The following is a 16,854-nucleotide window of genomic DNA, read 5'->3' as shown; positions in this document are numbered from 1 at the left end:
ATTGCTAACGTTATTTTCAAAATCACTGTAAAACACCATGTATTCCTTCTTTTTGGCAGTTGCCTGATGATTGCTTCGTGAGAAGCATGAAACTCGGAGTAGCAAATAAATGTTTTTGACCTAGTTCAAGTCTACGTATCTATATATATATATATATATATATCTTTTTATATATACATACATATACACTTTTTTATAAATTTGATTGTAAAGAGCATCGAGACTTTTGTTGTATGCGCTGTTTCAAGAATTAAATTATTATTATTATTATTATTATTATTATTATTATTATTACTATTATTATTATTATTATTATTATTATTACTCTTATCGTATTTCTTTAGTGCCATGGTTCCCTCATCAAGCGTACATTAACGTTATTGGTAGAAAAAAAGACAATCTGGATCGACATGTTAGCACTCGTGGAAAATTACAGGATTAATACGTTTCTTTCTCCGTCCTAACCTGTCCAACATTTCCTTTTGTTGGGCTTTGGCGACTTTTCCGTCAATCAATTTAATTTCAACTATTTGCACCCAATGTACTGTTTGGATAAATTAGCGAGAAATCCTAGCGAATGAGCAGGCCGAACTTTTTACATGCCTATTATACTCGTAACAGGTGAATGTGTCACAGAGGATACGAAATTTGATATCTTCTCTATCACGTAGAAACGATAATGCGAAAAAAGAAGCCACTAACCCTGCATGCTTAAAATGAAAGACAATGAATGGCAATTCTACAACTGTATATCACCAGGTGAAATGTTGGAGGGGGAGGGGTGATTCGGATACTTCTCCTAGCAATAAGAACAAGTGGGACGGGGTGACTATAACTAAGCAGTGGCTGAAATTTGAAATACTACGGAGATTACTCTTATTGCTTGTTTCAATGTGCTTGTACGCTAAATTGAGTTGCCTAGCACTTTTAGTAGCGCATATCTTATTTTCGTATCTAAATAGTTCATATAGATGGACTGGTCATGAAACCTTGAAAACTCCAAAATCTCCAAAATTCATGTTAACTTGACCGTAACCATGAACAATCTTTTGTCCCCGGTTCGCAAATGAGTTTTGAATAAATTAATCGACACTTTTGATTGGCTGTCCGTTAGAAGGGTGTCATTTGTGCATTGTCAGGGCCAAAACAGCGGGGGGGGGGGGGGGGGGTGGGGAAACTTTTTAATTAGTCGCATGTCGAGTTTCATAACCATCTCCAAATCTTTACTATGATTTCGACTGGCCCTAGTCAAAATTCTGATTCCTTGAAATCTTGATCTCATTCCGATTAAAGTAATTTCACTTCGGCTATTTTCTTCACGAAACGCTGAACATGAGACTTGAGACATGCAGAGCGGTGTTGCCAAAGCACTCATGCACGATGACGGCTCTCGTTATTTTAGGGTAGGAGTTTTTAGTTGAGTAAATAAAATCACTCCAGATTTAATCGGCCCCTACCAGTCAGAGTGTTTAGATGTTCAAGCAAATGTATTGTTTTTATTACAAAAACGTAACAACATAGTTTCATCACGGAGGTGATATCGGAAATGATGAAAACAAATGTAACAAAAACCATTATAAAAACCGTTGTACTTACAGTGGACGGTTATATTAGCAATGGCGAATGCCGGATTCTCTACCCCATTCTCCGCTGTGCATTGATACTGTATCATGTTGTCAAGAGTTCCAGGTCTACGCACGTTTGAAAGAATCAAGGAGGAATTTTCTGACAACACCTGACCAGATTCACCAACTTTGATCCATGATAAGACAGGTTCAGGTCTACCAGATGCCACGCAGTTCAACGTGATGTTGTGTCCCTCCACAACGATTAAAGATGTTGGATGGACTTTGACTGAGGGTGCATCTTTAGACAAGAGGGGAAAGTAATGCAATATTAATCCCTTTATTAATGTCTCAACTACATAAAGGGGAGAACGAGTGTTCCACCAATTGGGAAAACTGCAAGCAAGTCAAATTTAAGCTAACGTTGATTTTCGATGAGTAGGAAAAACCGGAGTGCCCTGTAAATAAAATGTGAGTACGAGAACAGAAAAATGAACCAATACACGTGCACACTTGATTAAATAAAGTAAAACTATCGTGCTACATTGAAACTTAACAATAATTGAAAAAGAAAAAAAAAACTTAAGGTCCATTTTTATACCATATGTAGTGATTATGTCGATTCCACTTACCAACTGTACTGATGACAACAGTTGCATTTTGCTCTTTGCCAACTGTGTTGACAGGAACACACGTATACGCTCCATCTGCAGTAACAGTGACATTGTACACGCCTGAGGTGCTGTTTCCAATATAGATATCATCGAGGTAGAATTGAAAAACATGGGCCATAGGGTTGGCGTCTGTAGTGCAGTTTAACGAGAGAGCAGAACCACGTAGGACTGTTGTGTTTGATGGGGTCAGTTCTACGGTTGTTCCACTTGGCCCATCTGTACAACAAGAAAAAGAACAACAACATAGTCATCATTTTCACAAAGCATAGTTTGCCAGTCAGTGAGCTTCTTATGGAAATGGTAATGAATTTATATAGCGCATTTTCAATTAACATATTCAAAGGCACTTTACAAGCAAGGGATCTATGGGTGAGATCGGACATCAGCATATATAGTCGCCGCTGGCAGCCGCTATCAGTCCATTAGCGATCTCACCGAAGCACATGAATGAGTGAAATGAGGCCTGACCACAACACCGGGAGCTGCATGCCCTACTCTTTACGAATAGTGTGTGGGTTCTTTTACGTCCCACTGGGTTGTGAACATTGAAGGGTTGTGAGACGGGGCCTCCGGTTTATAGTCCTCATTTATTTTAAGACCCTAAGTGTTGGTCAGGCCGGAGTCGAACTCACTACACGTACCTCCCGCATGGCAGCCCGATGCTCAACCAACTGAGCCACCGGTGCGCGGTGAGCCGCTTCTTATGAGCCACTTTAACCAAAAACGCGGATTAGCATCTAAATATCAGAATCGCTTTTTCTCTAGATCTCGATAATAACGTGCAGATATGTATGCACCAGCTTTATCCAGCTGAGATTACGGTTGGACCTAGCGACCTTAAGTTAATAGACAATCCTTTTATTTCGAAACGTAACAACACAATTTCATTGCAGAAGTGATATCGGAAGTGTTAAAACTTTCGAGGTAAACTTTAGTGCAAATGTAACAAAAACCGTTAAGAAAACCGTTGTACTTACAATGGACGGTTATATTAGCAATGGCGAATGCCGGATTCTCTACCCCATTCTCCGCTGTGCATTGATACTGTATCATGTTGTCAAGAGTTCCAGGTCTGCGCACGTTTGAAAGGATCAAGGAGGAATTTTCTGACAACACCTGGCTAGATTCACCAACTTTGGTCCATGATAACACAGGTTCAGGAATACCAGATGCCATGCAGCTTAACGTGATGCTGTGTCCCTCCACAACGACTGAAGAGGTTGGGCTGACTTTCACTGAGGGTGCATCTTTACACAAGAGGAGAAAGTAACGCCAATTTAATTCCTCAACTACATGTGGGATGGAGAGTCTTCTACCAATTGGAAAAACTGCAGGCTAAGTCAAAGTCAAAGTAATATTGATTTTGGACCAGGAGAAAATATACCGGAGTACCCGGAAGAAAAACTCTGAATACGAGGCCAGCAAAATGAACCAATACACGTGAACACTTGGTACTATAAATTAAATCTATTGTGCTTTATTTAAACTTGAACAATAATTGAATATAAAGAAAGGAATTAAAATCTATAGTATTACTCCATATGTAGTGACTGAGTGGATTCCACTTACCAACTGTACTGATGACCACAGTTGTATTTTCTTCTCTACCGACTGTGTTGACAGGAACACACGTATACGCTCCATCTGTAGTAACGGTGACATTGAACACGCCTGAGCTGCTGTTCCCAATATAGACATCATCAAGATAGAATTTAAACACATGGGCCATAGGGTTGGCATGTGTGCTGCAGTTTAACGAGAGAGAAGAACCACGTAGGACTGTTGTGTTTGATGGAGTCAATTCTATGGTTGTTCCATTTGGCCCATCTGTAATAATAACAAATAACTTTGTCTTCCTTTTCACAAAGCATTTTCTGTGGTCAGTGAGCTACTTAAGAGCCACTTTAACCAAAACAAAGTTACACTCTAAAGATCAAAATTTCTTTTTCTTTAAATCTCGAGATAAACTTGTGAATATGAATGCACCACTTTTACCCAGCTGAGGTTACGGTTGCACGTCGCACAGTTTACCAATGCCCTTCTATTATTAGACCCTTACACAAAAGAGATAAGCAGCAGGTGACAGGTATCCTCTAAGGTGGACGACGATGTGACTTGTAACCTTGCGATTACCTCCTCATCTTAGACTTATCCGCCTTTTGAAACTTGACACCAGTAATCCCTTTCTTTTGTAAAAAGAGATTGACAGGTATTAGCGAACGAGGACTTCTTGTTTCATCTCAGATCTCTTCATTTTTAGACTGCATGGGCTAATTGTGTGCACTTAGCCAAGATTTTCAAGAAAGGATAATAACGTAAATAAGCCCGAAAATGATTTCTACATGTGAATACATGACCGGCCGACTGCAGAGAAAGGTGGTATCTTTTATATAACTGTGAAAATCTGGGAAACGTAAACGAGTTTCGTCAATTTTGGCTGATTCCGTTCAGTCCTTGGGGCAATGGTTTTGGGAATAATTCACTCTAGTCGTCACTGCAACTTACAGAAGACATCCAGATAGCACGTTTTAGTGGAATTCCTGCCAATTCCGTTGAAAGCATGACACTGATAGCCTCCAGCTTGATTGCGTTTAATGGTTTTAAGCATAAGGTTTTCACTGCTGTTGAGTATAGCTCCCGTTTGTAGTTCCACCCATACGACCTTCGGAACAGGATTACCAGTGGCATTACAGAACAGCACGGCGTCGTTTCCTTCAATTATATGACTTGGACACTGCTGGAGTGATACTGTAGGCTCATCTGAAAAAAGTGTTTCATCACACATAACAGTTCTTCCCACAAGACCCTATCAAAATTCAACTACAATTTGACAGTAAAATCAAAAGTGTTTCGATTTTCTTTAACTCTGGAGGCAGTCGACTTTGTGCGCCTGTATTCAATAGATAGAGTTCGTGCACTTTGAGGTCCAAGAAGGATTTCAGTCGCTTTCGCGACTTTCCCGTCAATCAATTTGATTCCAACTGTTTGCACTCAATTTCAACTTTCTCCTCTGTTGAGATTAATTGACCTGATCCCTGCGAATGATAAGGCCGAAATTTTTACATGCATATTGTTATATCCGTAACACGTGAATGTGTCACAGAGGAAATGAACTTTCATATCTCCTCTATCACAAAGAAACAATAATGCGGAAAAAAAAAAGCCATTTACGCTTTATGATTAAAATTTACGACCACGACCTGCAATCCTCTGGAACCAGGTGAAACCTTGGAGGAGGAGAGGTGATTGGAATACTTCTTACACCAATAATAGCAAGTGAGACGGGGTTCATCTTTCTAAGCAGTGGTTGAAATGACAACACTCGGGAGACTACTTTTATTTGTTTTAATGTGCTTATACGTTAAATAGCCTTTCCTAGCACTTTTAGTAGCGCATATCTTATTTTCGTCTCTACATAGTTCATATAGAATAATATGGACTTTTTATGAAACCTTGAAAACTTCAAAAGCAAGAACAGTATCTGTCCCACTTCATGTTAACCTGACCGTGACCATGCACAGTCGTTTGTCCTCGGTTCACAACCGACTTTTGAATTAATTAATCGAAACTTTTCATTGGCTGTCTTTTGGAGAAGGGTGTCATTTGTGCATTAACAGGGTTAAAACAGCGAAGAAAAACAATAAATGAAGTCACATGTCGAGTTTCACAATCATCTCATATTTATTCTCCACTTCATTACCATGATTTTGACTGGTCCCAGTCAAAATTTCTGATTCCTTGAAATGTTGATCTCATTTTGAATATAGTAATTTCACTTCAGCTATATATTTTCTTCACAGAACGCTGAACAGGAAACTTGAGACATGCCGAGCAGTGTTGGCAAAGCACTTATGCATGATGATATGGCTGTCGTTACTCTATGTGAGGTTCTTCTCATGAAATTTTAGGGTAGGAGTTTTTAGTAGAGAAAATAAAATCACTTCAGATTTAATCGGCCCTTACCAGTCAGAGTGTTGAGATGTTCAAGCCAATATATATTCATTATTACGAAAATGTAACAACATAGTTGCATCGCAGAAGTGATGTCGGAAGTGTTAGAACTTTCGAGGTAGACATTGGTGCAAATGTAACAAAAACCATTATAAAAACCGTTGTACTTACAGTGGACGGTTATGTTAGCAATGGCGAATGCCGGGTTTTCTACCCCATTCTCCGCTGTGCATTGATACTGTATCATGTTGTCAAGAGTTCCAGGTCTACGCACGTTGGAAAGAATCAAGGAGGGATTTTCTGACACCACCTGACCAGATTCACCAACTTTGGTCCATGATAAGACAGGTTCAGGTCTACCAGATGCCACGCAGTTCAACGTGATATTGTGTCCCTCCACAACGACTGAAGATGTTGGATGGACATTCACTGAGGGCGCATCTTTACACAAGAGGGGAAAGTAATGCAATATTAATCTTTTTTTAATGTCTCAACTACATATAGTGGAGAACGAGTTTTCTACGAATTGGGTAAACTGCAAGTCAAGTCAAATTTAAGTACCCGGGAGATAACTCTGAGTACGAGGCCAGAAAAATGAACCAATACACGCACACACTTGATTAAGTAAATTAAATCTATTGTGCTTCATTGAACGTAACAATAATTGAAAAAAGAAAAAAGGAAACTTAAGGTCCATTTTTACAACATGTGTAGTGACTATGTCGATTCCACTTACCAACTGTACGGATGACAACAGTTGCATTTTGTTCTTTGCCAACTGTGTTGACAGGAACACACGTATACGCTCCATCTGCAGTAACAGTGACATTGTACACGCCTGAGGTGCTGTTTCCAATATAGATATCATCGAGGTAGAATTGAAAAACATGGGCCATAGGGTTGGAATCTGTGCTGCAGTTTATCGAGAGAGAAGAACCACGTAGGACTGTTGTGTTTGATGGAGTCAGTTCTATGGCTGTTCCACTTGGCCCATCTGTAACACCAACAACAACAACAATATCGTCATTTTCACAAAACACATTGTCCCAGTCAGTCAGCTACAAGTACTTATGAGCCACGTTCACCAGAAAAAAGTACAAACTAAATATCAGAATCTCTTTTTTCTGAAGATCTCGGGAATAACGTTCAGATATGTATGCACCGGTTTTATCCAGCTGAGGTTACCGTTGCATCTAGCGACCTTAATTTAGTAGACACTCCTTTTAGAGCGGTTTTCAAATGAGTGTCGTAAAACCAAACCAAAGTAATTACTGTGGCCAATCAAAAAGGACGGAGACAATCCAGTAAACCAATCAAAACTCGAGGTAATTACACGTAGCCGACACAAAGCGCGGGAAAATGTGCACGCACGAGCCACAATTGGTTTTGGTTTCACTTCTGATCGGTTGAAAAAATGGCGCGAGAACTTTGAACCAATCACTGAGTAAAGTAAATGCAAAGCCAAAGCAATTCACTAATTACTTTCGACACTCAATTGAAAACCGCTCTATTACAAAACTTAACAACACAATTTTATTGCCAAAGGGATATCGGAAGTGGTAAAACTTTCGAGGAAGACGTTAGTGCAAATGTAGCAAAACCGTTATAAAAACCGTTGTACTTACAGTGGACGGTTATATTAGCAATGACGAATGCCGGATTCTCTACCCCATTCTCAGCTGTGCATTGATACTGTACCATGTTGTCAAGAGTTCCAGGTCTACGCACGTTTGAAAGAATCAAGGAGGAATTTTCTGACAACACCTGACCAGATTCACCAACTTTGATCCATGATAAGACAGGTTCAGGTCTACCAGATGCCACGCAGTTCAACGTGATGTTGTGTCCCTCCACAACGACTGAAGATGTTGGACTGACTTTCACTGAGGGCGCATCTTTACAAAAGAGGTCATAGTGATGCAAAATTAATCCCTTTATTAATGTCTGAACTACATATGGTGGTGGACACGTGTTCTACCACTTGGGAAAACTGAAAGTTAAGTTAAATTTAAGCGAACGTTGATTTTTCAGGAGGAAGAAGAACCACAGTACCTGGGATATTACAAGACCAGCAAAATGAAGCAATACATATGTGCATTTGGTTATATAAATTAAATCTATAATTGTGACGTTTCATTGAAACTTGAACAATCACTGAGAAAAAATACATGTAGGAAGAAAATTTAAAGTCTACATTGTACATTATTGCACCAAGGCTCAGTTGTTCGAAAGCACGATTAACTTAATGCAGGATTAGCGTAAACTTTGTTTCATGCTTTTAATTTTCTGGTGAAATTTTCTTTTTCTTATTTTTGCTTTTCAACTTTTGACTTCTTCAAATTAATGTAAAGTTTTGCTGAATATCAGCACTGAACAACATTTGGGAGTAAAGAAATAAACCCCTTCGTTAATTTCTTGTCTGAGGTTAGCGTTAATTGGCATTTGAACAACCGGGCTAATATGTAGTGACTGCGTGGACTGCACTTACCAACTGTACTGATGACAACAGTTGCATTTCCTTCTTTACCGACTGTGTTGACAGGAACACACGTATATGCTCCATCTGCAGTAACAGTGACATTGAACACGCCTGAGCTGCTGTTCCCAATATAGACATCATCAAGGTAGAATTGAAACACATGGGCCACAGGGTTGGCATCTGTGGTACAGTTTATCGAGAGAGAAGAACCACGTACGACTGTTGTGTTTGATGGAGTCAATTCTATGTCTGTTCCACTTGGCCCGTCTGTAACAACAACATTGTCGTCATTTTCACAAGCCATATTTTTGCAGTCAGTGAGCTACTTATGAGAATGGTTATGAGCCACTTTAACCAAAACAGTCACAATCTAAATATCTGAATCTCTTTTTCTAGCTCTCGAGAATAACGTGCAGATATAAATGCACCAGTTTCATCCAACTGAGGTTACGGTTGGACCCAGTGACCTTATGTTAGTGGACACTCCTTTTATTACGAAAACGTTAATACTTAGTTCATTGCAGAAGTGATATCAGAAATCGTGAAAACTTCCGAGGTAGACGTTAGTGCAAATGTAACAAAACCGTTAACAAAGCCGTTGTACTTACAGTGGATGGTTATATTAGCAATGGCAAATGCAGGATTCTCTACCCCATTCTCCGCTGTGCATTGATACTGTATCGTGTTGTCAAGAGTTCCAGGTCTACACACGTTTGAAAGAATCAAGGAGGAATTTTCTGACAACACCTGGCTAGATTCACCAACTTTGGTCCATGATAAGACAGGTTCAGGTCTACCAGTTGCCACGCAGTTCAACGTGATGTTGTGTCCCTCCACAACGACTGAAGATGTTGGATGAACTTTCACTGAGGGCGCATCTTTACACGAGAAGGCAACGTAATGCAAAATTAATCTCTTTGTTAATGACGCTGCCTAGTAATTAAGAGGTATTCCTGCGCAGTTTACTGAATATGCAGGAAAAGCAGCTCTTAACAAGTGTTATTGAAATCCCAAAAGAAAATTGGGGAAATCATACACTTTTCGAAGAATTAATTAATCAACAATATTTGAAAAAAGCTTTTTTAAAATTCACGGGTTTCAAAGCGTTTTGAAGTAGGCAGCCGACTCTGGAAAAGTAGGCGACTGTGGCAATAGATGGGCAGCAAGGCACCTGAAGTTAGGGGGGTCTAAGGGCATGCTCCCCCAGAAAATGTTGAAATCTACATGTAGAAGCTCGGAAATGCCATTTTCAGCGTTCTGGCATTGATTTCAGACAATGACAGTTTCCTTCAAAATCTCCATTTTGAGAGGCACAAATAAATGAAACGACACAGTCACGTTTCGAAAGCGGGTTTAGATTTCGCTTCGCTTTCACATGTGCAAATACTCGGCGGCCCAATGAAAAAAAAAGTTGCTTGCTCGTTGCTCAATTTAAATTGCCGCTATTAATTAGCAAAATAATTTTATATTTCAACACTCGTGCTAGTTTGAATCATAACTTCAATCTTGCTTTAATAATGCAGAGCAGTATGAATGGGTCTGCCTAATGTGCGAGCCAGCGAGCCATGCGAATATCAAATTTAAGTCTAAGCACACATTTCAAATAGCGCTGATAAACGGTTATTAAGTCTAAGCACCCATTTTAAAACGGTTAATTTTCAATAACTGTGTGACTCGCATGCTGACTCGCAGTCATGTCGCGCATGGCTCGCAGCCACGGCTCGCATGACTCACATGGTTCGCTGGCTCGCACATTAGTAACACTCAGTATGAAGCACTTCTATAATGCAGTTAGGCACCACGCGTAGACCGTAATCTAAACATCCATTAATTGTTGTTTTGTTATGACTTATTTACGTACAGACAGCAAAATTTGCACTTTTCAACGACTTTTATTTCAATAGGCGCGACTCTTTGATGTCCCTTAACTTCAAGATCAGTCGGCCGTAGTTTATTTTAGTATAATAAACAACGTAGTAATCATATGGTCGAATGAACAATAACAAAGTCCAACAACTTGTTAAATAATTACTTAATGTGTGTAGTGGACGAGTTTCTTCACCTAACTGAGGATCGTGATGTTTTGAACCCAAAGAAAAAAAGTGTTTGCGGTTTGATGTTTTCGTTTCTCTGCCATGCTGTCCGGTGGTAGTGATGGTAGCAACCGAAAGAAAAGGAAGAAACGATCGAAGTCACCGAATGCCCAAACGAGATTGGCGCGGCCACTTACAATTCAAGATAGCGAAAACACGTCAATGCGAACGGCACAGGATACTGCCGGGGATTTGAGCTTCCTTTTGAACAAACCTTACATCCTATTGCATATGCACTATTGCTGCAAAATTGAGTGTGAATTTACTATGCCATCTTAAGATTAATGGACGAGAAGCAACGCTAAGATTGTTTGTCACGAGCTGATTGTTATGACCAGACTAGCCGGCGACATAAAGTCAAGTAACCGGCGGAACTCTGGCGGTCGCCGGCTTGTTCTGAAACCACTGTAAAATACAAAGCAACGTATGACGTTCTTTTTCAAATTGAAGCTTATTTATCAATGAAAAATGCGTGGTTACCCCCGATTTTCTTTTTGGATGCCAAGATCACTTGCTATGTCCTGCTTTCTCCGCATAATTTTAAACCGCGCAAAAATATCCCTGTATTAATAAGCACCACCCATAGGAAATCCGAGAATCTCGAGATGCGCAGAACGTATGCGCAATAACAATAGTAGCCCCCGTCCCTAATGTCTGAACTACATGTACATACAGTGTACAGTAAAGACGACTGTTCTACTACCAATCGGGATAACTAAAATCTAGGTCAAATTTAAGCGAATGTTGATTAAAGTGTCAAAGAAGGAAAATGTGCAGTACCCAGGAGATAAACAAGATGGTGGTTACATAAATTAAATCCTTTGTGACGTTTCTTTGAAACTTGATCAATATTTGAAAAAAAAAAAAAAAAAGAGGGAAAGAAAAATTAAGGTTTCTGTTATTACACTATATGTAGTGACTGTATGGATTGCACTTACCAACTGTACTGATGACAACAGTTGCATTTTCTTCTTTACCGACTGTGTTGACAGGAACACATGTATACGCTCCATCTGCAGTAACAGTGACAGTGTACACGCCTGAGCTGCTGTTCCCAATATAGACATCATCAAGGTAGAATTCAAACACATGGGCCATAGGGTTGGCATCTGTGGTGCAGTTTATAGAGAGAGAAGAACCACGTAGGACTGTTGTGTTTGATGGGGTCAGCTCTATGGTTGTTCCACTTGGCCCATCTGTAACAACAACATTCTCGTCATTTTCACAAAGCACATTTTTTGCAGTCAGTGAGCTACTTATGAGCCACTTCAACCAAAAAAAATATTAGAATCTAAACATCAGAATCTCTTTCTCTAGATCTAGAGAAATACTGTGCAGATATGAATGCACCAGTTTTATCCAGCTGAGGTTACGGTTGGAACCAGTGACCTTATGTTAGTAGACACTCCTGTTATTACAAAAACGTAACGACATAGTTTCATTGCAGAAGTGGTGAAAACTTCCGAGGTAGATGTTAGTGCAAATGTAACAGTAACCGTTAACAAAACCATTGTACTTACAGTGGACAGTTATGTTAGCAATGGCGAATGCCGGATTCTCTACCCCATTCTCCGCTGTGCATTGATACTGTATCATGTTGTCAAGAGTTCCAGGTCTACGCACGTTTGAAAGAATCAAGGAGGGATTTTCTGACAACACCTGACCAGATTCACCAACTTTGGTCCATGATAAGACAGGTTCAGGTCTACCAGATGCCATGCAGTTCAACGTGATGTTGTGTCCCTCCACAACGACTGAAGATGTTGGATTGACTTTCACTGAGGGCGCATCTTTACACAAGAGGACAGTGATGAAAAATTAATCCCCTTATTAATGTCTGAACTACATATAGTGGAAGACAAGTGTTCTAGCAATTGGGAAAACTGAAAGCTAACAAAGTCAAATTTAAGCAAACATTTATTTTGCATGAGGAGAAAAACCACAGAATCCGGGAGATAAACAAACTCTGAGTACAAGACCAGCAAAATGAAGCAATACACATGCGCATTTGGTTACATAAATTAAATCTATAATTGTGATGTTTCATTAAAACTCAAACAACAACTGAAAAAAAAGAGGAAGAAAAATTAAGGTCTACATGTATGTTATTACACCATGGCCCAGTTGTTCGAAAGCCGATTAACTTAATCCAGGATTTGCATAAGCTTTTGTTTCATATTTTTAACTTTTTGGTGAAAATTTCTTTTTCTTATTTTTGTTTTTCACGATTGACCTCTTGAAATGTAAAGTTTTGCTGAATATCAGCATAATGAACAGCATTTGAGAGTAAAGAAATAAACTCATTCGTTAATCTTTTACCTGGGGTTAGCGTTAATTGGCTTTTGAACAACCGGGCCAATATGTAGTGACAGTGTGGATTCCACTTACCAACTGTACTGATGACAACAGTTGCATTTTCTTCTTTACCGACTGTGTTGACAGGAACACACGTATACGCTCCATCTGCAGTAACAGTGACAGTGTACACGCCTGAGCTGCTGTTCCCAATATAGACATCATCAAGGTAGAATTGAAAAACATGGGCCATAGGGTTGGCATCTGTGGTGCAGTTTAGCGAGAGAGAAGAACCACTTAGGACTGTTGTGTTTGATGGGGTCAGTTCTATGGTTGTTCCACTTGGCCCATCTATAACAACAAAAACAACAACATTGACATAATTATCACAATGGATTTTTGGGCAGTCAGTGCACTACTTACATGTATGAGCCACTTTAACCAAAAAGATTACAATCTTAATATCAGAAGCTCGTCCTCTCTATCTTGAAAATAACATGCAGATACTTTATGAACCCATAAGCTTTATCCAGCTGACTGTGAGATTATGGTTTGACGTAGGACAGTTGACCAGCAACCTTACAGTATGTTTATAGTCAACACCCTCACAACCCACAAAACCCAGCAACATGCCACCATGACTTAAAACCACCTAAATTCGACTCTATCACCATGCAACTACAATTTGGCCATAAAATCAATTTAAGTGCTTTGATTGCCTTCAACTCTGGGAAAAAAATGGTTTGTTTATTTATAGTGGAAGTGCACTTAGCTACATGTATCAAGCTAGTTCACACTGGCACTCCACTTGTAATAATCTGAAAAAGCTAATTCAAACAAACCAGAAGTATGACTACAAGTACATGTACGTTGTAAGAGCCCCAACTTGCAGTAGGCAAGCAGTAAGCTATTACCAATACAAAGCACGGTAGAGTTGAATACGGTAAATCTGGAAACAAATCCAAAACAGCGATAAGAACGGGTTTGAACTTAGGCCAACCAAATGCAAACCCAATGCTCTAACCACTGGATCTTGCCCCCTCTTAGGAAGCAGTCTTCTGTGTGTGCCTCTGCTCAACAGAGTTAATTCACTTTGAGGTTCATTTATTAACCCATTGACATCCAAACCGGCCGTAACCGGCCGCGCGCAATGACCCCTGAAATACCCAAACCGGCCGTAACCGGCCGTACAAAATGGCGTCTTGACCAGAGGTGATCTTAGGCCTCTACCCAGTCTCCCTTAGTAAATCTAAATTTTTTGTTGTTATGGAGATTTAGTAGGATAATTGACCAATCATTTGTCGTCTTGTGAGCATATTTTGACAGCTGATAAGAGACCCCACAAGAGCTGGCTTTTTGCCCTTTCGATCGCGCGATCAAATTACGCAAAAACAACAGCCGATGCGCCAGAAAGAGCACCGAACGATGGGGATATTCATGCTTTTTTTTTTTCGGATTCGGAGGATCTAGGGATCTAAGGGATCTTTCATGGTTTTCCTGTAAGAGGAGGGGATACTAGAGACAAAAATTTTGATTTAGATGGCTTTAAAAGTGACGAAGAAGACGGTGAAAACCAAGCGACCGATGATAAACATGAAGCTCGCTGGAATGATCAGGTCGATAATATTCAAATTCCAGATTTCGTGGCAGCTACAGCTCTTTATTTCGTTTTAGATAATCGTAATGAATTAAATATTTTTCTTAGTTTTCATAGGAGATGATCTATGGAAATTAATGGTAAACGAAACGAGTAGGTATGCCTGTCAAAAACTCTTAAAATCCCCGAGCGCACTGCCTTTTTTCATGCAGTAAGCCGCGCAGAATTAAAGGCCTTCGTAGCAATTAACGTCATAATGGACATTGATTAGCTCCCGATTTTAGCTTTATATTGATCAACCGATGGATTTTTTGCAAATAACAAGTTTTTTTTTCCTAAAGTCAATTGGTAATCGAAGGAATTTCCGCCTTTGGCATACCTCGGAAGATCGGTATTTTCAACAAATAAATCAATCCGACCGTGCGTTTATATTCCGCAAATGCGAGAAAACCTCCAGTGATTTTCTCTGTTGTTTTTCTTGTGTTGTGTAAGTTATCTTTCAGTGAAAGTTTTCGAAGGAGCACTTTTGTACACAATTTGACCTTGTTTGTTCTGTCATGAAACATGATAGTGATCAATTAACTAAATTAATCTTGCGGTTTTGTGCACGTGTATTTCGACAAGCAGAAACGCTCCTCGTGAAATTTTGTTTCGGCAGCGGCGTTTGGGCATAATTTTTGCACTTATACCTGCAAGAAAACAAAGCGATTGGGATAAATTTCAAACAATTTTTATCCATTGAGTGGTTAGACTTAACTGTAAATTGCACAAGGCATATTTTGAGTTATAATATATATATTTCAAGCGCTTTGTTTAGTTAGCGATCAAAAACTTTCTTGATTGCTTAACGCGCGCTGCTTCGAAAATTCTACCTTTACATTTTCAGTTGAGCCTTAGCACGTGTTTTGAATCACTTTTTAGCAATATTTTTACATCATCTGGAAGTTCACTGTTTCTTCTTCCGTTGAACTTAATTCTAAAACTCAATCTCTTGTGTACATTTACTGCGCACATGGTTTATTTTTAGCGCTCATCTATCACCGTAATTAACATACGTCACGCCGGATAATCAATTAACTGTCACACGCGGCAACCTGGATGACAATGGGTTAAGCCACGTTGAAGATGACATTACCAAAGAAACACCTCTACTTTGGAAAAGACGTACATATACAATTGTATTTACTATGACTAATTATCAATGTGGTTACTGCATGATCACCCAACTAGTTTCACTTTGTACTTTGTTGGGCCACAATGCCTTTTTACCCAATCACCTGCCAAAATCTATTAGGCGATGGAGATGATTAATATGAGCATGTACTCGCCAAAAAAGATCGCCACAACTTGGCTTGAATCAAGGCCTTTGGCACACAGTTTCTTCTAGAAAGGTGAATGATTAGCCAGAAACTTAAATCGCAGTAGTAATAGTAATAATAATAATAATAATAACAACAATAATAACAACAATTATAACAACAATTATAACAATCACTTTTTTTTTGTCTCAGGGTTATTTAGCCGAGGACGAGATCTCTACTAATCGGGTAGACTACAAAATGAACTGAAATCAGAGCAAATCAAATAAATGTTGGTTTTGAATTTGCGGAGAGAAAAACCAGAGTACCTGGGCAAGAACCTCCAGGAGCAGAGTACAAAACTATCAAACTCAACCCACATAATTATGGCGATGAATCTGCACCAGCCCTGCTCCCCACGGAAAAATAAGGGCAGAATATTAAATGAAATTGTTTTGACAGGGAATTGTACATTGAAGGGAAGCAATGCAAAGCAATGCTAATAAAAGTCCATATTACACCAACAATAACTTCTCTTCATTTTACAAGTAATTTAGTTCGGCTTGTAAGTGAATACACGTTCATTTGCTGTTTTTTTATTTGCTGAGAAAATTCTTTTTATCAAAAACACTCGGCTATAAGCCGAGACCCCTTCTACGGCTTCAAATTTGCCCAAATTGAGTGAGGATTTGTGTAAAAATCGCTCGGCTTATTGCTGAATAAGTACGGTATATTGGGTTATTCAAGAAAAAAAATCTGCACACCCCAGCGCAAAGATATTTCAAACTTTTGGAGAAAAAAATAGAGGAAAATTCAAAATTACATGTACAAAAAATTGAAAAAGATTTTCTTTCTTTGCGTTAACCAATATTTCCAATAAATTTGGCTCAAAAAAAAAGAAT

At 39.2% G+C, this 16,854-nt stretch overlaps 1 protein-coding gene across 2 annotated transcripts in view; it reads right to left on the bottom strand.

Moving 5' to 3' along the window:
- LOC137983182 (hemicentin-1-like) overlaps positions 1–16,854 on the bottom strand; it is a 43,733-nt gene that overhangs the window by 26,514 nt on the left and 365 nt on the right. For both annotated transcript variants that reach the window (XM_068830360.1, XM_068830361.1), the window contains exons 2-14: positions 13,151–13,408; positions 12,283–12,552; positions 11,701–11,958; positions 9,278–9,547; positions 8,679–8,936; positions 7,816–8,085; positions 6,927–7,184; positions 6,362–6,631; positions 4,745–4,999; positions 3,809–4,066; positions 3,217–3,486; positions 2,198–2,455; positions 1,597–1,866 (exon numbers count right to left, since the gene is read on the bottom strand). In XM_068830360.1, the coding sequence (XP_068686461.1) occupies positions 1,597–1,866; positions 2,198–2,455; positions 3,217–3,486; positions 3,809–4,066; positions 4,745–4,999; positions 6,362–6,631; positions 6,927–7,184; positions 7,816–8,085; positions 8,679–8,936; positions 9,278–9,547; positions 11,701–11,958; positions 12,283–12,552; positions 13,151–13,310 (3,325 nt within the window). In that variant the 5' untranslated portion in view covers positions 13,311–13,408. The remainder of the gene's footprint in view (positions 1–1,596; positions 1,867–2,197; positions 2,456–3,216; positions 3,487–3,808; positions 4,067–4,744; positions 5,000–6,361; positions 6,632–6,926; positions 7,185–7,815; positions 8,086–8,678; positions 8,937–9,277; positions 9,548–11,700; positions 11,959–12,282; positions 12,553–13,150; positions 13,409–16,854) is intronic.

Source organism: Montipora foliosa, chromosome 13 (assembly GCF_036669935.1).
Source record: "Montipora foliosa isolate CH-2021 chromosome 13, ASM3666993v2, whole genome shotgun sequence".
Taxonomy (NCBI): Eukaryota; Metazoa; Cnidaria; class Anthozoa; order Scleractinia; family Acroporidae; genus Montipora; species Montipora foliosa.
The sequence above is the reverse complement of the archived record's forward strand: the minus strand, read 5'-3'. Positions and strand labels throughout refer to the sequence as shown.